Source organism: Indicator indicator, chromosome 10 (genome assembly GCF_027791375.1).
Source record: "Indicator indicator isolate 239-I01 chromosome 10, UM_Iind_1.1, whole genome shotgun sequence".
Classification (NCBI taxonomy): Eukaryota; Metazoa; Chordata; class Aves; order Piciformes; family Indicatoridae; genus Indicator; species Indicator indicator.
This window is the reverse complement of record NC_072019.1, coordinates 26,177,090-26,200,326: the sequence shown is the minus strand read 5'-3', so window position 1 is coordinate 26,200,326 and position 23,237 is coordinate 26,177,090. Positions and strand designations below refer to the sequence as shown.

Sequence of the window (23,237 nt, the reverse complement as noted above, 5' to 3'; positions counted from 1 at the left end):
CATTCCAATTCCAAATGCCTAACTTTCCAGCCTTTACTCTCAATTTTAATTAATGTAGCGCTTGCGAGAACTGACAATTTTCTTGACAGTGATGAACAGCAAGTCATGTATTTATCCATCCAAGAGATGCACTGCAGACAAAAGAGCCAAGCACTTTTCTAATCAGTGCACCTCAGTCTCCATCTCAGAGGGCTGAGTTCATTACAGAGTGCACTCTGGCCCTGGCCTTTCGCTTCCAGTTGCTGAAGCGGTATCAATTTTTATTTGCATACTTTGTCTGCTGAACTCTAGACTGCCAATTTAGTTTACACAAATCTCCCAAAAAGCTGTTAGATGGCAATATTTCACATCACTGGCTGAGCTCTTTGTCAGCCATCCACACATTTCAAATCCACGTTTTTACTGATTCTTGGAATATCTGGGATTGTGACAAACCTTTCATTGGTACTGACAGACTCGTATACAAGTCACCATCCATTTACCAAAATAATGACCAGTAAAACCAAGACTTCCCAAAAGGCGGGGTAGTCACAACATTCTCTTTAATATTGTCTTGAAGTTGCTTTTAGCCTTTTCCAATGTCTAGGTCCCTACTTGTATTTCAGCAAGTGGTTCTAGAGCAGATGAAAACTTGCAACAGTAGTGCTGCCTTTCCTGGGCATATCTACCTAGAAAGGTCTCTCCATCTCCTATAAAAAATTTGGGATCCCCAGACATTCGAGAGTGAAAATTGGCACCTAGAAATACTAGAAAAACATTACATCATTTTCAGGGAAGTGAGAAAAGGGAAAAGGTGATAGTCACCACAAAAGAGCAAATGCTGATGAAGACTAAAGCTTGCCTGCTCCAGATATTTAGTACTTATTTCAAAAAGAAGAAAAAACCAAAACAAAGCACCAAAACCCAACAAATCACTGCATTTTTCACAATACAATCACAATTTTATGTGGAAACAGAGTAACAAATTCAAGCTGTTTCTTTAACCTAACTGGACACAGTTGACAGCACATGGGGCCTGTCTCACCCACCTAGCTGCCAGGGTATCCTAGTTTGGCAGGCACGATTACTGGCAGGTGCTGGCAAAACGGCACAGGCCATGCTTTTAACCCCTCCAGCACTTCTTTAAATTCGTTTGAAAGTGCCCAGGTTCACCTCTCACCTCTCTGGATGTATCCTCAACTCAGCCTGGCATAGCCCAGCCTAGCCTGCCCACCACTCCAAGCGTTCCCAAGAGCCAGGACGACTCCCCTCCCGATGAAGCCAGCATTCAGGACCAGCCCCAGCTCCCCTCTGCCACCGAGAGAGCAGCTTAACGCCTCCCACCACTGGCCCAACATCGCCTGAAGACCAAATCCCAAGCAAACCACCTCACGGCCGACATCTTAAGTAAGGGCAGATGGACGCCGTTCTGCCAGGTGCCAGTAGCGGGCGCGGCCATCTTTACTGAGGGCCCGAGCCCGCCGGTGTCGCCGCCGGGACGGTACGAGCGCCATCTTGAGTGGGGGCACGTTCTGCCCTCAGTGCTGCCCATTAGCTGCCTCAGGAGCCATATTTTCTGAGGTCAATCCCCTCAAAAAAAACAACCCCCACAATCAGCCCCCTTAACAGCCCACGTACAACCCGCGGGGCCCCCAGCCCAGCCCCTCCCCGAAGGCAGGGCGACCGATCCCCGCGGCGGGGCCGCTCCTCCCAGCTGCGTCGCCGGGGCCGGCGGAGTCAGCTGACGGCAGCGGCGGTTTCCATCATGGCTGCCCGGCTAGGGCGGCTGCTGGCGGGGCTGGCGAGGTGGAGAGGCGCGGCGGAGGCCTGGATCGTGCTTCTCCTTTGGTTCGCGGGTGCAGCCGTGGAGGGAGCGGCGGGCACGGATCCGCCGCTCAAGTGCGACGAGTTGAGGCTGGGGCAATATCCTGACTGCGGCCGGGGCGGGCGGCGGGGGCTCGGCTGTTACGGTGATGCGGCCCGGGAGGTGACGGGCCCCGTTTGCCTGAGGGGGTTCGCATGCCCAGATGCCTCGGGCGGAGACGAAGTGGGAGATGGAGGGTGTAAGGTGCAGACAGGGCAGAGGTGTCCCTCGGGTGGCAGGGAAAGCCTCAGGTCAGGAGCCCGAAAGGATCTCAGCTGGAAGGAACGGGACAGGGCATGGCTACAGCAGCCTAGGTTTATTCTGGGGTGGTACAGCGTTTACCTGGGTGCAGGTTTGGAGTGTCTGTTCGATTGTCGAAGAGACAAACCCATCGGATGAGAGATTTCCCTTCGCCTCCACCTTCTTATTTTTTGACAGGTGTGAGACTGGATGGCTTTGCACAGCATTGAGTTCTCCTCCACAGTCCACAGAAGCAGGGCGCAGGTGTTACAGGCTTTAGCTGCCAGGCTTCTGACTCTCCAGAGGCACATCACGCCTTCCCCAGAAAATGTTTGTTGATGGTAGCTGATAGTTATTGATGTAACTGCAGATCAGAAGTGTCAGGAAAGCAAATCCTGGAAAAGTTAACTTCATCTCCTGCTTTACTTGACCATGGGAGTTGAGACCTCTGGAAAGAAGTTCCTGATGAGGTTTTTTTCTAGGCCAAATTCCTGGTGCTTCAGATGTTAATTTTTAGATGGTCTTTGAATTTTGTGTGTTACTGTAGATTTAATTTTCTGAACCAAATGCTTCAGTTTAAAGGTACTCTGATGCTGAAACGAGGAAAGAACACTAGATTAAGCCTGCCACCTTGTTGTCTTCAAATACAGAGACAGTGACTGATAAATATTGTAGTACCTTTAGGTAGTGCTGACTGCAGCACTAATTAAACGTGGAGCTTATGCGATATATTGGTGTATTAAATTGGATTAGCAGATTTGCTGTATGGTAATATGCTGTTCCTATTTGGGGGGATGGGTAGGAACTAACATCAAGGTGCATCTTAAATCCCCAGGGTTTAAAAAGGGTGGAATAAATTACTGTTGAACCTGTGGTAGTGTTTGATATGAAAAATGTTTTCCTCAATTACCTGAACATATATGTGCGATGAGCCTAAAATAGATAACAGCACACAGGAACCAATGAATTGCACAAATCATACAGCATATGGTAAGGATTTCTAACTTAAAACATATATTGACAGTAGCTACATTTTGGAAGTGTTCAATTTATGCATTTGTGTGTCTGCTAGATGAGGTTTATAAAACATGGGATTAGTAATATTAGTATGAAAGCCTAAAACACTTGCGTGGATTGGATACCTTATAAAAATGAATAAATATATTGTCTCCAACTGGTACATTTGTAAGTGAGCTTTGTGGTAAATCTCTTCAATGTATGATAGTTCCTCTAGGCTCTGTCCTGCACTTCTGTGATTAAAACAAACCATTCCCGTCATACTGATTTTGCATATACTTATGGAAAGAATTGACATGTGACAGAACAGCCTTCAAAATCTTCTGTTTTTTAGCATTTTTTTGATGAAAGATGGTGCCTTCCATCATCAGGCGGTTTTGGTGCCGTGAGGCTCTGTTTGAAAGCACTTAAGATTTATTTTGATGTTAAGTTCTGATGTACTTTGGAGTTCAACAGAGAAATGCTTAAATTGATCACTTGGTTTACTACATATGTTTAGCTTTTCTGATGTTCTCAGGCATTGAAATAAATAGTCTGTGTTTTAGCTAAACAACAGTTTCGCTTTATGTGCAGTCATGTTTAAAGTACATGCATATGCTTCTTGTCTTTCATATTCTGTTTTCCATAAATGCTGGATAATTTTCTGCACTGGGATGCTCAGGGATAGAGAAGGTTTTCCAAATAGTTCAGAGACTGGATGAAAGTACTATCCAAAATGGATCCTGTTTTAAGTTTTTCAGCCCTTTATGTCATCTTTGATGTTGTGTCCCTGATCATAAATGGCCAGTGAGCAGAAAGAGTATTAGTTTGAAACTGATCACAACTGAGATTGAGATTGTTATTGACTAACCAGTTACCAGCTTCAGAATGTGGGAAGTTGCTAAATTAATAGGGCAATGGTTTGAAACAAGCTGGTACGTTTAGGCTGGTCATCAGGAAGAAGTTCTTTACAGTGAGAGTGGTGAAATACTGGAACAGGTTGCCCAGGGATGTGGTTGAGGCCCATTCCTGGAGACATTTAAGATCAGACTCAATGTGGCCCTGATCAGAGTGATCTAGTTGGAAGTGTCTCTGCTGACTGCGGGTGGGTTGGACAAGACAGCCTTTGAAGATCCCTTTCAACCCAAGGCAATCTGTGGATCTGTAAATTAATGTTTTCTTTGTATAGACACAAAATATTTAATATTTTTACACACAGCAGGTTTTAGGTTGTCCCTACAGTATTTGCAGCTGCTTCCTGTTTCAGTATTACCTACGTAATAAAAAGTTATTCTTTGGGTCATGCTTGAAGCACTGCTGTTTCTGAACACCTTTCTGGGATCCATTACCCAAACAAAAAGGGGTCTAGTTCAAAGCCTCCAAGTAGTCTCATTGAGCAGCAGACTTGGAATCTTACTGGTGTGACATTGACAAGAAAACTGTGGTCTTCCCTAGACTGTTGTATTTTAACTTCTCTGGATTACTTCTAAGTAAAAGAGACCACTGCTTTCTTACCTTAATTTTTTTTACAAGAAAGAATGTAATTTTTTTGTAATTGTCCTAGATTAGACACAGTGATCAGCAGCATCCATGTAGGAGACTTTATAGCAGCTAAGTTCAGACATAAATTTATTTTGTTTTTATTCATATGCAATATGGGTAGATAGTAAATTTTTTTTTAAAAAAATACAGATCCTAGTCCTCTTGCTTGTGTGTATGATTGAAAAGTCTGAGAAGAAATGTTGAACCTGGCTTGCAGTTTTGTTGGAAATAACCAGCAGGACTCACAAGTACTGAAAAGTAATTGGAAATGGGTAAAGGACTGGGATTTTTCCCTTTAAAACAGACTTCATTGTTGGAGAGTGACTAGTATTCCAGTAATATATTGCAGACCTTTAGCAGATGTCACTTTCTACTGTGATTTCCATTTTGGTTCTCTCCAGAGTCAAGCCTTACCTTAGAGTAAAAGGATTATTTGGGTTGAAAGAGACCTCAGGAAGTCACGTAGTCCAACCTCCTGCTCAAAGCAGCATTGACACTGGATTCAGACCAGGTTGCTCAGGGATTTGTGCAGTCACATCTTGAAAACCTCCAAGGATGATGGTGGCACCACCTCTCTGGGCAATGTATTCCATTGTTTGCAGTTCTCATGATAAAAACGTTTCCTCTACGTCAGGTTCAGATTTCCTGTTGATTCATGTTGGAGCCAGCATGGAAATCACAACAGAATTAAAGCAGCAGTTGGGTTTGTGTATTTTGTGTACTATGTTGCAAGGTTAATCATAGGACTGGCTTTAAAAGTAGTTCTATTTTTAAGAAAGTAGCATGCTTTGCATCAAGACTGTTGCACAGTAGAAATTCATTTATTATTTCATTTGTGTCTTGTTTCACTTGTCGGAAAACCAGTTGCTGCTTAATTTCAAACAATTTTTCGTCTTCAGTTCAATGTCTGCCAGCACCAAATATTACTTGCAAAGATCACCTTGGCATAGAAAGAGTCTTTAAGGGACATGAAGTTGGATTTTACAAGCCTATTGCATGTCGCAATGTGTAAGTACACTCTTGGGGTTTGTAATAATTTGCCTTTGTTTTCACATTGATGTTTTTCTAAAATAGTTTGATGTGACAGAAAGAAAAAGAGAAGCATCATAGAACTGTACACACTGCTCAGTCCTTAGTCCTCTAAGAAACACTCTTAAGTAGTATAAGGATACAACATGCATGCTTATAAGTAAGTCTGTCTCTGCCTTGGGTACATTTTTGTTTGTTTAGTTATGTTTGTACCTTTGCTTTATCTTAATATTTTATCTCTGCTTTACTTTGTACTTTACCCTGGCAAAAATTTTCCCCAATGCTAAGGCTACCTTTCAAATACGCTTGAACTCCACACAGCTGCTGGAAGGAGCTGTCTGGGGACACTTCCCCATCCCTTCCCCGATATATCCACTCTATACTGCATCAGGGAGCTGATCTGGTTGTAAACTAAGTTGGATGAGTTCCCCGATTGAGTCACAGTACAGTTGCTTCAAGTGCTTGTGCCAGCACAAGGATGAGGGCAACTCAAGGATAAGTGAGTGGAGAAAGGAAGGCTGGGCTGCTCTCTTCAGTGGCAGTACAACTTCATGCTAGTTTAAACTGTGCCTGTAGCTGCAGCTGAAGTTGTATGCAGGAATACTGGGGGAGTTTAAGTCTCTAGTTCCTAAAAAAATCTCTTTTAGAGGAACTGTTCTCTATTTTTAAACAACCTTTGTATTTAATCAAATCCTTTGTGTCTTTCAAGAGCCTCTTTCTGAAACATGAAAATGATGGGCCTAGTTTTTCTAAAGCACATTGTGAGCAGCAGAGAGCTCTGGGTACCAATAAATGTTCCAACTGCCCAATGCTAATGATCAGTGAACACCTGTCAGTGCCATTTGTTCCTCCTTTTTGTGGGATTCATGCAGGAACCTTTTTCTTTTGTCCTGCTGGAATCTTTGGAAATTAAAACTCCAGTAACATTCGCTGGGTGTTCCTTGTCACACTAGTAGGCAAATAGCTCTGCTGCGATACTTGTTGCTTAATAATTTGCCTACCTCAGAAGTACAGCTCTGCCTCATAGTTTCATAAATATTTTCTCTGTATTTAATCTTCTTAACAGTTAAAGTTCAGCAAATTGAAGAAAACATATTATTACATCTAATCAAATTTAAATGCTAGCAAACTAGACTACAGTCACATTTTTGTCCAGAAACAATTGTGTTTCAGTCCCATCTGTGATGGGGACTGAGAATAAAATGAGATATATTGATTTAATAAGATTTCTTCCTCTTTGGAGTAGACATTGATTCTATGTTGGAAAGGTTTTTTTGCATACATGTATTTTTGGTTTAATAGATTTTCTAAAAGCATTTTTAAATGAAGCACTTTTTTTCACATTTCTTAAAAACCCCAAATCTACATAGACAGAAAATTGTTGTCTTTTTTTTTTAATGATGCCTGTTACTTGATTGTAACTATTATTTAGGATGAAATAATCAGTGTTTACACTACCAGAACAACTGGCTGTGGCTTTTCCAATCCCATGACTGCCAGTATGGCAGAAGGGGAAAAGAACCACTTGTTTAAAAAATAGTCTAATCACTGAAAACTACACAAGCCTTCCATAAAGCATTTTGAATATTACCTTTGTTTTAGAAACATCATTTTAAGCAGGAATTTCCAGCTCCTACAACAATAGGCCTACCCTTTCTACTGCTTTTTGGAGATTTTCCAGCATCTTACATGAATTTTGATGAAGCTGTAACTGTCTTCTGGCAGAAGTAGCTGCACATCTTCCTGTACCAGGAATATCCTAGCATGGGTTAATCTCTAGCCTTATCTTTTGGAAAGGACAAAGCAGCAAACTGTCCTTAGCCAAAACTGTAATTTAGCAACGGTTCTGGAATCCAGTAATTTTAGAACAAGTCCAGGAGATGTTACATGTGTCCATAACTGGATGTGTTGACATTCATTTGCTCTTAGTATTAGTTCAAGGAAAAGCTTTTTGAATACTAATAAGGTTGCTCCAACAAAGTATTGCACATCAAGATTGCGTTGGTTTGGTTTCAATTTGATATTTTGGAGGTAGATTTTTTTGGGCCACATTGGCACTCTGTAGTTTCCTTAACATGGGTTGGCCCTGGTTCTAGCAGCCTTGAGATATCCATTGCTCAAATACTGCCATTCCAGGCCAGGAAGCCATAAAACGGTAGCCTGAAATTCGTAATGTTAAGTGTGGGCAGGTCTTTGAGCAGTGCGCAGAAACCACTGAAACCTATAGCAGTACCTGCATATTAGCAACTGGTGTGGAAGAGCTGGAAGAAAATGTGTTTTAACATGGCAGCTGGAAGAAACATGCAGAAAAAATACAGTTTGTATGAGGTCAAGAATCAAGAAAAAATCAGAAGAGGAGCTGAAAATTGCATCTTTTAGCTAGTTGTAGAAATTCCTTCAGATGCCTGGGAGGTGTTATTTTTCTACTCACTGGTTTAGTCCATGGGGTATATTTTTATCTGAAAGAGTGAGTAAGACAATGGAAATACAAGAGTGGATGCAGCCTTGTTACAATATTAACTTGCTTCCACTTCATACTAGATTTCTTCTGCCCATCAGTTTGATGCTGGCTAGCTTGCAGACTCTTCTGTTTTTAAAAGCATCTCAATGCACAGGCGAGTGCTCAGTTTATTACTGGTTTTGATCAGGAGCATCTCAAATTGAATTGCATTCTCACCTTTTATGTAAGTCTTTTTCTTCTTTGAGTGTCCTTGGAGGGTTGTTGACACTTTGTAGCTGATAAACAATTTCCAATGGTTTACCACAACTTTCCAATAAAAACATTAATGTTCTTTACAGTGGGAACAGGACAGTTCTAAAGGTGATAATTTATGTTACATCAGGTTCCAGGAATGCGCAGTATGTTCTGTGTTGCTAATAAGCTCTAAGTAACAAATATTGAAGTAAGAGTCATGATTTAATCACGTAATGTTGCCATTAAGTTTTAAGGTCAGTAAACCTAGATAATAAGCAAAAAGATAGATCTTTATTTGGCATTGCAAGTGCTTAATAAAGGTGCTTGGACCTTTCTTGACTCTGTGAACCTCTGTCTTTTATTCAACTGGCAAACAAGAGTTTAATTTGGGCTTATTAAAAATTGCTGGCGCATAGTGGTGCATGTATCAAAACAGTGAATTATTGAATATTTTTAAGTTCTAATTAGATTTGGGGTTGTTTTTTTTTCAGAAGCTAGCAGTTTGCCAATGCAGCAGAGGGTGCAGCAAGCTCTAATATTGATAGCTGTGTGTTTTTAGCTCTCTTAGCAGTGTAAAGTTCACATCAGCAGCGACTGAAATGTGCTTGGGTGGCCACATCAGACAGGTGCCCATTAGTAGAAATCACGAAAAGTCTGTTGTGTCTGTACTTGGGATGAATAATCATGGGGTGCTTTATCTTTAGAGTACCTTCTTGTCTTTGCACCATCAACAGCTCTTTACCGTCTTTGTCCCATTTACCACCTTTAGAGTGTGGTAAATGGATACATGACTTACCCTTTTTGTTGAATGCTTCCTGCAGCTTAGTCACCTGGTGGCCAGGGTTCATTTCTCCTTCAGCTCTCATTGCAATTACTGTCTCTGCTGACATCTCACCTGTCTATCCTGTTCCCCTCGATTTGGCTGCGTGTGAGACTAATGTCTACAGACAGGATATCTGCACCTCTTGGCTTTCTAGGGTTGTCTCAGCAGGGCTGAGCTGCTAGGAAATACTATGTGAAACTGGGAATGTATCGGCAACTGAATTATGTCTTGAAAAGAAATCATGATTTAGTTTCAGAATAATCTGTATTCTGCAAGAGTATACTGGAGTTGCAGCAGCTGAGGTTGCTTTATGGAGGATGCCTACTCAGTTTGAAAGCTTAATATTATCAATTCTGTATCCATTAATTGAAGATAAATAAATTGTTGTGTATTTTTTTTTAAACTGAAGCAGCAGGCGAATGAGTCACTACTTTAATTCTCAAAAGTGTGGGTGAATGTATTTTGCAGTCACTGTCTACTTGTTTCTTCTGGCAGAAATGGATACTCCTACAAAGTGGCAGTGGCTCTGTCCTTATTTCTTGGATGGTTGGGAGCAGACAGATTTTATCTAGGCTATCCTGCATTGGGTAAGTTTATTCCTTGTTTTTTGTTTGAGGTAAAGCTTACTTTAATGATTGCGGTGTATGCATATGCTTTCAGTAATGAAGGCTGACAGTCCTAGTTTTAATATTTACAACTAGAATCTTTCTTTTGTTGTCAAGATAAAATCCTATATTATCCTCAGCTTGCTATTCTGTTGGAGTGGTGACAAATAGTTATCCAAAGATAAAAATCCTAATAAACAAACTTGATTATTGCTATTCATAGTTTTGCTTTACATTTGCTTTGCATTGATGTTCACCACAGCATTCTTTGGAGGCACTGAAACAGAAGTGGTTTTGGCTCATGTGCCAGCTGCTTGAATGGTGCTTGATTTTACCAGGAAAATACTGAAGACACTTTACAGAAAGCTGTGTTTTGGGATATGGAATATATTCCGGCAAATGCATACCTTCAGGATAGCTCATAGCATTAAAACAGTTCTGCAGAAGCTGGGGCCTTAGATATGACCTACCTTTGGCTAGTGGTTTTAGGAGCTGATTCCTAGGGTGATGGTGTCACTGACATAATGGTTATGTTAGAACTTAATATGTTGGAACTGTTTTGTTTCTGAAATGGACAAAAGGAGTAAATTTAAGTGTAGATGTCATGGAACAATGAATTAGACAAAGCTATACATGTTAGAGTCACTTCAGCTGGGGATTTTGGGTTTCTGCCCATTAAATGCAAACCTTTGTGTTTTTAATAGCATAATCATGGAATCAACCAGGTTGGAAAAGACCTCAGAGATCATCAAGTCCAACCAATACCTAACACCTCCTGACTACTAAAGCATGACTCCAAGTGCCACATCCAATCTTTTTTTGAACACCTCCAGGGACGGTGACTCCACCACCTCCCTGGGCAGCACATTCCAATGGCGAATTACTCTTTCTGTGAAGAACTTTCTCCTCACCTCCAGCCTAAACTTGCCCTGGCACAGCTTGAGACTGTGTCCTCTTGTTCTGTTGCTGGTTGCCTGGGAGAAGAAACCAACCCCCACCTGGCTACAACCTCCTTTCAGGTAGTTGTAGAGAGCAATAAGGTCTCCCCTGAGCCTCCTCTTCTCCAGGATAAACAACCCCAGCTCCCTCAGCCTCTCCTCATAGGGCTGTGCTCCAGACCCCTCCCCAGCCTCGTTGCCTTTCTCTGGACATGTTCAAGTCTCTCAATGTCCTTCTTAAATTGAGGAGCCCAGAACTGGGCACAGTACTCAAGGTGTGGCCTAACCAGTGCTGAGTATAAGGGAAGAATGACTTCCCTGCTCCTGCTGGCCACACTATGCCTGATGCAGGCCAGGATGCCATTGGCCTTCTTGGCCACCTGGGCACACTGCTGGCTCATGTTCAGCTGGCTGTCAACCAGTACCCCCAGGTCCCTTTCAGCCTGGCTGCTCTCCAATCACTCCGACCCTACTGTCTCTCTCCATAATCTCCTGTTGATATCTCTGTCTCTTTTCCCTATAATTCTATAATTCGCCCTTACTTTGTGCATCTGTTTCACAAAAAGATGGTTTGGGGAGTGGTGCACCTTTTTGTTTCACCGTTGGATTTGGAATCATAATTTGCAGTAATTATTTGATCATATCTGGTAGTAATACGGGTTTGTAAATCCTCCATTCTTCTGTAGAAGTTCTTTATGGCTCATGCTTGTTTATTCTATTGGAACATGCTGTAGCCAGTAACCAAAGTTAATAGACTTAAACTCTTCTAAAGTCAAGTTTTCAAGCTTTTTAAAGGTAAAGAAGACACAATCAAATAGAGCAGAAAAGAAAAAAATAGTAAAAATCTATACATTGGATTCCTTGACAGTGGTTGGGTTGTGGAAATTTTAGGTCATCCATGCCTTGGCAAAAAGTTAAGAAAGGTTAATACAAGTATAATAAAGACAGTAAATACTCTTTGGTTATTTTTTTTTCCTTCTTTTTTGATTAAAGAGCACAGAAATGCAAACAGGCTGTTGAATATGAAGAATTCAGGAAGGCAACCTCTTCCTCTCCCACACACTGTGAACTAAACCTTAAGTTACTACTGCGTAAAAACATTATTTTTGCCCTCCATGCTTTAGAGCAGTTTATTTTCTCAGTGTGATCTGCTTGTGCAGAGGGAAGTGAGGAGGAAGAAAAAAATTAACTTGACCCTGCACTCCAGAAATATATGCCAGGTTCAGGAACAGTTCTACATCCAGCAACATAGTGGAGCAGCCAGTTCCTCTAGTAAACTGGAGCTGCTGCTGGAACCAGCAATAGTAAAAGGACTGCTGGGTTCTGAAAATGCCAACTGGCAGTGAGGTTCAGTACCAGAGTTTGAGAGGAGATGGTATAAAGGGCATCACAAATAAATGTTGACTGCACTCAGTGTAGGTAATGACAAACTGTTCACCAGAGTTTGATATCATTTGTTTGTCATAAGTGCTGCTTCCTAAGGCTAACATTTCTTCAGCTGGCTATTTCCCTTAAGTTTTGTTATGCTACTGCCAGCATTGACACCCAGGCTAAGACTGTCTGGCTGCTGCAAGGCTTGTGCATCAGGCTCTGGGAACAAGTTGTTTTAAACAACCATATACTTTTTTTTTTTTTGCATGTTTAAGTGGCACCACTTTAGTTGTAATGTGCACATAGGCTTTTCTTCTAATCATCTGAAAGATCGTCCTGCTACTGTAATTTATCTTCTTGGTCATTAGGTATTTTTCCCTGTTCTCTCTGACTACTGTGTTGTTCCATGCAGACATTATAAACTCCAGGGAGACAGTTTATAAATCAGGGTGGTTTCATCTTGTCAGCTATGGGAGCAATATCCAGACAGTGGGATGCTCTTCCTGCAGCGTGCAAGCAGTTCTTCCCCAACTCCTCCATACACAGCCTCATAAACAGGGCCTGGGGGAGAGGAGGTGGTATGTGGGACAAATTGCAGCTTCTGAGAGAGGGGAGCACAGAGGAGGAGGTCAGGGGACCTTGGGGTGTTTGACCGAGAGCAGACTCATTCTTTGGAAAGCAGCTGCATGGTGTTCCTAGCAGGCATCGTGCAGCACAGCACAACTTGAGGCTGTGGGAGGAGGTGCTCTGGGATACCATGCTGCCTGATATTATCAACGTGCTTTTCTCTTGCCTCAGAAGTGTGCTGGCCCCTGTAAGCACATTGAGGACATGCTTTTGAGCAGGGAACTGCATTTTCCCTGTACTCACCATAGCCTACAACTGACCAAGCACAGCAAAGCTGCGTTCCTTTTCGTAATGTCTATGCCTGGGTAAAGAGACAAAGCTCCTCACAATGAGTATCTAATTCTCAAAATAACCTAGACGTTTGCCTCACTCAGCTGAAGTATAACAATATATAGAATACTCATTGTATTATCTTCATTGTACAAGAAACTTCTGATATTTTTGAAAAATCACTCTACGACAGCCTCCTTCTTCTGAAGGCATTTTACAAATGACGTCTGCCTTGCTTGGCAACTGCCAATGAAACATTTATCTGTTTGTTGCTATTCCCATATATTTTCTATTAATGTTTCATTTATTCACATTAAAAAAAAACACACACAATTTTTGAATGCCAGTTAAAAGAAATATTTATTTTTATATACAAAGTAAATTCCTATTTCAGCAAAACTATCAAAATTATACAAGGGATTGTTCTCCAAAGTAGCATGTTCTGCAAATCAAATCAGCATGTGCTGCAAGTCAGGAGATGGTAGAATGTCTCATTCTATTAATAAATAAATGTTTCAGCTCAAGTTGGGATTTTTTTTCTGCCTGTGCCTCAAAGAAAGGAAAATTTCCAGTAACTTGCTTATCAATTTTTGCCTTTCCTTGTTTCAGAATTTTTACCTGCTAAAAAAAAGTTAAATTCTCAATGTTTAAAATCTTTAAAGTGTATTCAGGATGGAAATATGAATATGAGGTTTGCTTTTTTTCCCTGATAATTAAAGATCTTTAAGTCTGTTTCTACGTGTGTACATATATATATATATATATATATATATATATTTCACGGGATGGGAACAGAGCTGGGATGTGACTGCCAGCAGAAACTTATGAACTTCCTAGCAGCTGACTGAAAGCTACAGTTCAATTTTATTTTCCTTTTTTTAGGTTTGTTAAAGTTCTGCACTGTAGGATTCTGTGGCATTGGTAGCCTAATTGATTTCATTCTTATTTCAATGCAGGTAAGTCATGGCTTTCAAAACAAGGTACAGATCTGTGTTTGTTAAAGTTTTGATTTGATTGCTAATTCTTTGTTAGCATTTTAGCCTTAAGAACCTCTGTGTATTGAAAAATCAAGGCATTTATTTTAGCTCTGTTAATAGAGTGACGTAACTAGAATCTGGATGCAAAATATCAATGTATTTGTTGTTTGAATTAAAAAATAGATTAGCTATCCATAAATACTCTAATGAACAGCTTGGAAACTCTAGCACTATACATTCACTTTTGTCAGAACCTGAGAAAGCTCTTTATGTGATACCAACAAGTGTTGGACTTGTGTGAGATGTCCCACTCTGCCCAGAATCCTGAGGTTCGGTGCCCATCTCCTGGGGTGTCCTTGCAGTGTGCAGGAAGGAAGACGCTGCCACTTTTATTTTCCTATATCGCTTGAGAGCTGTGTCTGTAAAATTCTGGTGGCTAAATCCCCAGGAATGGGGTGACATCTTGTGACATCACAAAATTGCCAAATTGCCTTATTTTACAGTGAATCCATTTAGCATGAATTCCACATTGCCTGTGATGGACTCAGACTGCATTGTGGTTAGAGAAATTGTTTATATGAATTTCTAGAAAAAAAATTTTAAAGTATACATCTTTGTATATACAACTTTTAAAGTATATACGTTCTCAAATTCCTTTCTACACTATCACAGTGATCTTGCCTCAGATCACTTACAGATCCAGTTGAGAGTATCTTTCATCTCTCCTATGCATCTCCCTAGTGACCCCACATCAATTTAGCATTTCCAGAACAAAACAGCCATGATCTTCTCTCCATTCCTTACCTGTGCAGTATTTCAAAGGTGCTTGTCATCAACCTAATTCGTTCCTGCCTGCCCTCCTTTGTTCAAGAAAAGTGGTTTGGAGTCCCCTCATTTCTTAGCCTGATTTTTGTGACTCAAATCCTCATCAGCTTAACCTAGTACCAGCGCCTGGCTGTGTAATTTGGTTGATTAGAAGCCCTTGGGAAATACTTCTTCTGAGACAGCGCTCACTAACATAGTTAAACTACAGCATAACTTCAAAATAAATCTAGTTTCGTTTGACTAATTAAGCATGACTAATTTTATGATGGGAAAATTAGCAGTAATTGAGACATTAGCACAAAGTACGTTTCACTTCTTATTGAAAAGTCTGGGTTCTTTTTCTCCCATAGATCGTTGGACCTTCCGATGGCTCGAGTTACATTATAGATTACTACGGAGCAAGGCTGACACGGCTCACTATTACCAATGCAACCTTCAGGAAAATGCAGACCTATCCTTAACCCTGGCAGTGTCACAAATGTGTAGGTGCAGTTTATTTGTACAGGTGGATCCAGTCATCCACTACACTTGCTGCTGACTTATTAGTTGCACTTCAAAAGAACTGAATATTAAATATACATTGAACGAGGATGATTTAAAAATACACAAATTCCTCAAGTGGATGAGTTTACCTCAAAGGCACCAAGTTCCTTTGCGACTGTTCTGTTTCTGTGAGCACATTCTTTGTTGCTAAGTTGTACCATTTGTGAAATGTGCAGATTTCTGCAAGTTGCACTGATGTTGTTCTGTGTCTAGAAGTGTGATTTAGAGTGTTACAGATGCAGAGGAAGACTTGTTCAGGATTACACTTGGGGGGTGTCTCTTTTCATAACTGTATGTGACAGTTTGTAAATGAACTTAAATATCCCAAACTACAGAAACTGCCTTTCTTCTCATCCTGTTTAATTAAAATCCTGATGGCCCTAAATCTTGTGCTGGTGTATCCTGTGGAATTCTGTTAACTGAATGATTATTTTCATAAAGCTTAAAGACAAATTTGGGTCAAGTTGCAAAATATGGTCAGTGCTGATCAGCAGTAGCAATATGGATGCATAAAAAATAGCACCATAGGTGACACATCACAAAGAAAGGAGGGTGGATGTTGGGATGCCCCAAGGTTAGAATAGGAAATAATCATTCTGCTTATTTTGACAAAGGAGTATAGTGACAGGATGAGGGGTAATGGCTTCAACCTGGAAGAAGCTGGATTTAGATTGGACATTCGGAAGAAATTCTTCCCCATGAGGGTGGTGAGGAACTGAAAAGAGAAGTTGTGGAGGCTCCAAGCCTGGAAGTGTTCAAAGCCAGATTGAATGGACCCTTGAGCAACCTGGTCTGGTAGGATGTGTCTCTGCCTGTGGCAGGAGGGTTAGAGCCAGATGATTAGAGCTAGGGTTAGACCCAAACTATTCAATGATTCTATTATTCTGATTTTTTTTTATCCTCCCTTGCAATTTACCCATACCTTCTCCTGAAAATAAAATGGTGCATGTGTTTTACAGCTACAGAATGTAAAATAAAAAAATATTCTTTGTACTTATAAAGCCATTAAAGTGTTCTTTCTTTAGATCATTTGTGTTTCAGTGAAATAAATTTTGTATTCTTCAAAGTTGTTTGACCACAGTCTTTTACAACCAAGATTTACGTTGACATTCCTTGAAAGAAAAGTATATACACACAGAGACAGAAACCATGTCAACAGAATCTTCATCCTATTTGGCCAATTTTAAATATTCCTTTACCTCTTCATGAAAATCACTAGTAACTGAGCAAGAAATCCACATGATGGCAACTTTCCTGTAGATGTTGTTCAACGATTTGGCCTATTCTTTTGTTTCTGGGATGAAACTTCTCAAATGTTATTAATGTGTCCTCAGAAGGTGTTTTTAAGGGAATTATGGAAAAACTGAGATTCATAAATTGATTTTTATAAGTGCAATTTGTGGGGTATAGTTTCTTTTAAATCTGCTTTAAGACTGAAGCACAGAAAGATTTGTGAAGAAATCCTGTTTGTTGTTTTGTTTTGTTTTATTTTTTGTTTTCCAATCAGCATAACCTGACACAAGGAATACTTTGTGCTGAACCTTCATTCTTTGCTTCACACAAGAAAGATGTTCTGGAACACATTCTAATGTGTGTTTTATTTGTGGATTCAAAGAGCCAAGAATGCTCTGGTAGCTTCCTTCACTTGCTTGATATTTGTTGCATCTCCCTTTACATCTCCTGTTTGCATCTCTTTCACTAAATGCTCTTTGTGCATGTTGGTTTTGGTGTCTGAAAGACTTTCAGAAACACATAGGAAGTGGATGCAAAATAAATGTTTGAATCAAATAAAATCTGATGGCTAAGATCATCCTGTGATTTGTCAGCCTTTTTTTTTTTTTTTTCACTCTGAAGCTGATTATATAGCAGGAAAAATAAGAAGATACACAGACATTATGATAAAAAAATAGCCTTGGGTAACTCATGACGCAAGATTTCATTCTAAAATGTATCTCCATGTGTACAAGTAGCAGAGGGCCTGACTTAATGCTTTCAACAGTCCATCTTGTTCTTCATTATCTGTAAGAGAATATGGGAGCTATTTTGTGTGAATCAGATGAAAATATGATTAGTTATGAGGTCTATCACCAAGTAGCCAGCAGAGAGAAAGATTTGTTATTCAGAGTTACAGTGTATCTGTAGAAACAGAAGATGTGCATCAACCAAGCCAGGAAATAAAAATTGCTATGGCATTCTTTCATGCGGATACTTTCTGGGTTGTTCAGCCTGGAGAAAAGGAGGCTGAGGGGAGACCTCACTCTCTACAAGTCCCTGAAAAAAGGCTGGAGCTGGGTGGGTTTCAGTCTCCTCTCAAGTAGCAAATGAGGAGGACAAGGGAATATAGCCTTAAGTTGCACCAGGGGAGGTTTATTTTGGGCATAAGGAAGAGTTTCTTCCCTTAAGGGATTGCCAGGCTCTGGAACAAGCCGCCCAGGGCAGTGGTGGAGTTCCCATCCCTGAAGGAGTTTAAAAGCTATGCGGATCTAGTTCTGAGTGACATAGTTTAGTGGTAGACTTGGCTGTGCTGGGTTAATGGTTAGACTCGGTGATCTTAAAGGTCTTTTCCAACCACAATGATTCTCTGATTCTCTCTGATTCTCTGGTTTGTGACAGCAGTGCCTGCTCTCATCAGGACTGCTTTGTCACAGCAATGCGAACAAAGCCACGGGTGACCAGACAAAGCAGTATTTTGAGCCTTAGCAAAATTATATTTCTCTTCCCTTTAGGTGGTTTTCCACTTGATCCCCTAGCTTGTACTAACAACTTTGCAGTCCTTTCACAGCCCCTTCCTTTGTCCCTAAAGCCTTTCAGAACTTGGTGCCACCGATGGTGCAACCTTTGAAACTTGCATTGGCAGCGTTGGAATGACATTCTGTATCTGAGCACACCTGCTCATCTGCTTCTCTGTGTGCTGAAGCTTAGAGAGGGTTAACTGAGCAAGCAGATAGTAGTGCAGGGCCAGGAGAGATTTAGGGAGGTCTTTTTTTTCATCTCGTAATTGTCAGATATGGCATGTTTACCATGAGGGCTGTGAAAAGTGTGATGCAAGATGTAAAGCTGTTCCTCTATGTTAATAATTGCTACAGTAATATTTGTCAAAGTGTCTGTCCAATGATGATTTTCTGTGTTGTTGCCTGCTTTAGCTTTCTTCTGTCAATCAAGTTGTCCATCCTAATGTTTCTGTAGTCCCGATTGCTTTGACTGCACTGAAATAATCTCTCTGGGTTGTTTTCCCCAAAACAGTTGCAAAGCAATAAAGATAATTAGACAATGTACTATGTCATCCTCCTGCCTCCTTCCCAGATAAAATATCTGCTGGCCTTGCAGATCTTCAGGAATCCTTTTAACATTCCAACAAGACAGAGAAATATTATTCTGTGTCTGCAAAAGTAAAGAACATAAAAAGGAAAGTCCAGCGTTTAAAACAAGAATTTGAAGTGCCTAGCCTTTAAAAACCTGCATAAAGCCATTCACTGACAATGTTGCCAGGAGTTAAATCCAAATCTTCCCTAAGCACCAGTGCAGTTCAGTCATTGCAAATACAACTCCATAAACCTGTCCTTTTTTTTTTTTTTTCTTAATGTCCATTTTAAGATTTTTTGCAATGTGCTTAGCCATGATCTGAAAAAGCAGTAGCGGCTGGAAACACTCAACTTTGGGCAGCTGGCATTCACTCACAGAGTGCAAAAGGGGCTGTGCTTAGGTGTGCTTACTGTATGAAGAAATTCTTCTGGAGTGTGTTCAGGTAGGTCAACCTGGGCATCTTACTACTGGAAAGACATCTAGGTGCTGGAGTGGGTCTGGAGAAGGACAATGAAGATGGTGAAGAATCTGGAGAACAAGTCCTGTGAGGAGCAGCTGTGGGAACTGAGGTTATTTAGCTTGAAGCAAAGGAGGCTGAGGGGAGACCATCTGGCACTTACCAACTTCCTGAAAGGAGGCTAGAGCCTGGTAGGGGTTGGTCTCGTCTCCCAAGTAGTAAGTGACAGAATGAGAGGAAATGGCCTCACGTTGTGCCAGAGGAGGTTTAGTCTGGATATTAGGAAAATTTTCTTCCCAGAGTGGGTTGTCAAGTCCTGGAACAAGCTTCCCAGGGTAGTGGTCAAATCATCATCCCTGGAGGGATTTAAAAGCTGCATAGATGTGGTGGCGAGGGACATGGTTTAGCAGCAGGCCTGGTGGTGTTGGGTTAATGGTTGGCCTCGATGATCTGAAAGGTCTTCTCCAGCCTAAACAATTCTTTGACTCTACGATCTTTCACTTGTGTTCAGAGATAATTTTCCAAAAGAGAGGATTTACAGATATTTTAGAAGAAGATCTCTGAGTTGTTACTCCTCCTGTGATGTAAATCACAACTATACTATGGCAACTTCCCATGACAGTATTCTGTTCTCCCATTTCCTTCTCCACCACCACCCACCACTTACTACATGAAGATATCACTTCTGCTTTCAGGACCTGATAACACCTTAAATGCTGGGGTTTGTTGTGTTTCCAAAGATACATTACTGTAAGTGTGCCAGTAAAACTTCTCAGCTCCACAGGAAGGTCTTTGTGTTTAAAATGCTCCGTTAGAATTTTTTGGAGAACATCTGTTGTCACCCCATCAAGAATGGTTTCCTTTGTTCCTCAGGAGTATATTCAGTTATAGTTTCTTGCACAGCTCTTGTCTGTTCACTCTTCTCGCATCTCTTCTCAGTGTTTTTGGGTTGTTTGGGGTTTATTTTGTTTAGATTCATTAGGTGTTTAGTCCAGCCCTACACTGAGAGCCATTCCTGTTGCTTGCTCTGCAGTTTTCAAGCCTGTTTCCTCCAGAAGATGATGTTGAATACAATGAGGTTGGGTGTTTAAGCACCCAGTTGGGGAAATGCCAAAGGCAAGATTTTGCAAGCCACCATACATTTCCGTTGCCTCACAGGACTGGCACTAATTGTGTGATTGCCTATTAGTCACTGAAACATTACACGGTCATCTCATCCCTAACTGCTTTCCCATTGTCATTATTATAAATGGTCACTCCATGGCTTCTTTAAAAAAAATGCATCATTTTAATTCATTTAAACCATGCTTTTAACCAGCTCCTGGGTTCAAGTCTGCAGCAGTCTGCTGAGAGGTGAGGAACAAGAGATTGTTCTCTTTGCATCTTCTGCCTGAATCTGAGGGGAAAAAATAGCTTAACTTTAGGCATATGCCTAAGCATTTTGCTAGAGTGAAATCTGATCAAGGCTCTTCCCACTATGTTCCTCTCAATCCATCTGTGTTACCCAGAGAATCTTCCTAATTTCTGTAGAAGAAAATTCTGTATGGGAGCCTGAGCACTGACAGTATAAATGGCTCTATGGCATCTCATGTGCCTCAACTTCTTTACTTAAAAATTGCGTTTCACTGAGTTTCATTCATATTTCATCTCAGTTTGTTCATGTATCAGCTACCTTTAGACATCCTACCACAAGTTCTTGAGTACCTCTAGCAGGGGCTGGGTTCTGCAGAGCTGAATCAAGCATGTAGAAATGTCACAGCATGAGATCAGGGTATCTTTTATGTCTATGAAGCAAAGACGTGTTAAGGAGCAGTAGATGTCAGTAAGAGGAGGTCGTAGGCAGACAGGTTTCTGCAGAAAGTATGCCTGAAACTTAAACCCGTGTGGTCTCTTTGCCTTCTGCTTCCTGAAGGTGGAGCCAAACCCCCTATCAGATCTCCAAATCTCCTGAAGTTGTTCTTTATCCTACAGCAGAGACTTAGCACTCTGGTATTTTTTGCTTGCACAACAGAAAAAAACCCAAACAAACTAGAAAGTGGATGTGAGGATTCTGTCTGGCCAAGATGCATTTTGCACCATGCTCACCAGACTAAGACTGTAGCAACGGAAGAGAAAGGACACAGAAGAATAACAAGGGCAGTCTCAATGCTGTTTGCACTGTGTGTGATGAAGCTCTAGTTCCATAAACTCCCAACAAAATAAAGTGCTTAAAAAATTACTGCTTGTCTCAAATACAAATTCTTTTCCCGGGGTTTCCGAGGCTCTCTTGGTGCTTCATTATCATCTCAAACACCCTCATGCTCCGCTAACTCCCCATTAGCCATTTGAATGGCTGCTTTCAAGACTGCAGTGCTCTCTCTGAGAAGCACAGTTCTCAGGCTCTGCAGATGCATATGACACAGCAGAATTTTAGGCAGTATAAAAATTATAAAGATCAGTTTCCATTACTGTAATTATTATATAAATCCTACCTTTAGGAAGCTTGGGACAGGCCTATTTAACCTTGGTTTGAGCAGAAGCTTGGTCCAAGTCTGATAAGTTGAACACCAATTTTTTTTTCTTTCTTCTGTTCTCTGCAGCATCATAACTTAGCAGGGAGCAGGGTGGGGAGGGAGACAGATCCTTCACAGCCTCTGCACTCTGTTCTGACAGAGTGGTGGCAGTAATTGGGCAGTATACCTGTCCCCAGTCAATAGCAAGACTAAATGAGATACACATTTTGTTACATCTGCAAAGCACCATTTCTCCCCTTGGAACCTGTGGCTGCTTCTCTTACACAACCCCTACTCCAGGACAGGTGTGTGAGATGGCTGCAGGCAGATGATCCACAGAGTGCAACTAGAAGCACCTGGGTAAACCCTCAGATCCTACACTCTTTGGGAGGGCTGTAGCAGTAATTCCCGACTTTTGTGTTGTTGGCACCACCTCGATGAAAGCCAAGGTGCTGGCTGCCCTGGTGCTTCCCCTTCGGGGTAGCTGAGATGCCTGGAGCTGTGTCCAGCTGCCTTTCAGGTCAAAGCATTCAAAGCTGAGAAAGAAGTTGGCAGCACCATATGCAGAGGTTGGGGATCGCCTGCTCTATTGCTTAAGCATGCCAGACTCTTAGCTGCAGGCCAGACAGCAGCTTTGATATGGATAGCCATTACTTGCTCAAAAGAAAGTCTGGCACAGCACTTTCTATGTCATGAACCTGTTTTGTGGTGGGTGCTTTGCCCTCGAGTCAGTAGAGCCATAGGAAGGAATTTATTTCATGTATTCTGTTTCCTTTACACAGAGTCTTCTTCAAAGTTCCTTGGATTTACTGTGAGGAAAACATGGCAAGAACATGTAAGAGGAGATCACTGCCTGCAAAGAACTGGAGGGTTTCACCTTGAGCCTAACGAGACTGCCCACCATATGGATTGTGTTGACAGAGGCCTGGAGAATGTAGAGGTGGGGGCTCTTTTTTAGGGCTTTCATTCCATGGTCCTGTTGGTTACAACTCTATTAGGAGGATGATGTCTGCCTATGTGTAGGCAATGGCTGTGTCATGCTAACAACCATAATTGCTGGTGTGCCTAATACACTATGTAAGTACAGTATAGTGAATTTAAAAGGTTGTGGTAATCTAAGACTGTTAAAAGGGAAATGTGTGCCTGGGGGGGGGGGGGGGAGAAAAACAACTTACTTGAGATTCACTGTCTTTCTCCCAGCTCCTTTGCTAAAGTAGGAACAGAATCGGAACAAAAAAATGTTTGTTTTACAGCTGTACCAAGTTACAGCGTGGACTCGTGCTCTCCCCCCCCCCCCCACTTGCATCAAGTACATCCTGTGCTTTTGGCAACATGTTGACTGGATATTTAAAAGCTGTGAACTGTTCTGAAAGTTTCACATACTGGGTTATGGGCCATGTGTGTTTGATCAAAATTCAATTACTGCACTGTACCATGCTTGGAAACCTATCATCCCAAGTTATGAAGTATGACGAAATAGGCTAATCTAATTGGTTCAGTATGGGAGCAGTATCAACCAAGCTTGTTATGATAAATAGCTTCCTGTGTTAAAGGTTCTCTAGAGCTTAAGTATCTTGGCTCACCTCCCTCTACAAAATAAGAATAGTGTTCCCTGGGAACAGTTACATCACTGTCCCTCTCCTACAGTCACAATTAAAGGT

At 41.3% G+C, this 23,237-nt stretch overlaps 1 protein-coding gene across 1 annotated transcript; it reads left to right on the top strand.

Moving 5' to 3' along the window:
- The first annotated feature begins 1,744 nt into the window (after positions 1–1,744).
- TM2D1 (TM2 domain containing 1) lies at positions 1,745–16,273 on the top strand. Its single transcript, XM_054384257.1, has 6 exons — positions 1,745–1,902; positions 3,000–3,073; positions 5,521–5,629; positions 9,664–9,755; positions 13,862–13,935; positions 15,132–16,273. The coding sequence occupies exons 1-6, from the start codon at positions 1,745–1,747 to the stop codon at positions 15,240–15,242; spliced, it is 618 nt and encodes a 205-aa protein (XP_054240232.1). The 3' UTR covers positions 15,243–16,273.
- The last annotated feature ends 6,964 nt before the right edge of the window (positions 16,274–23,237 follow it).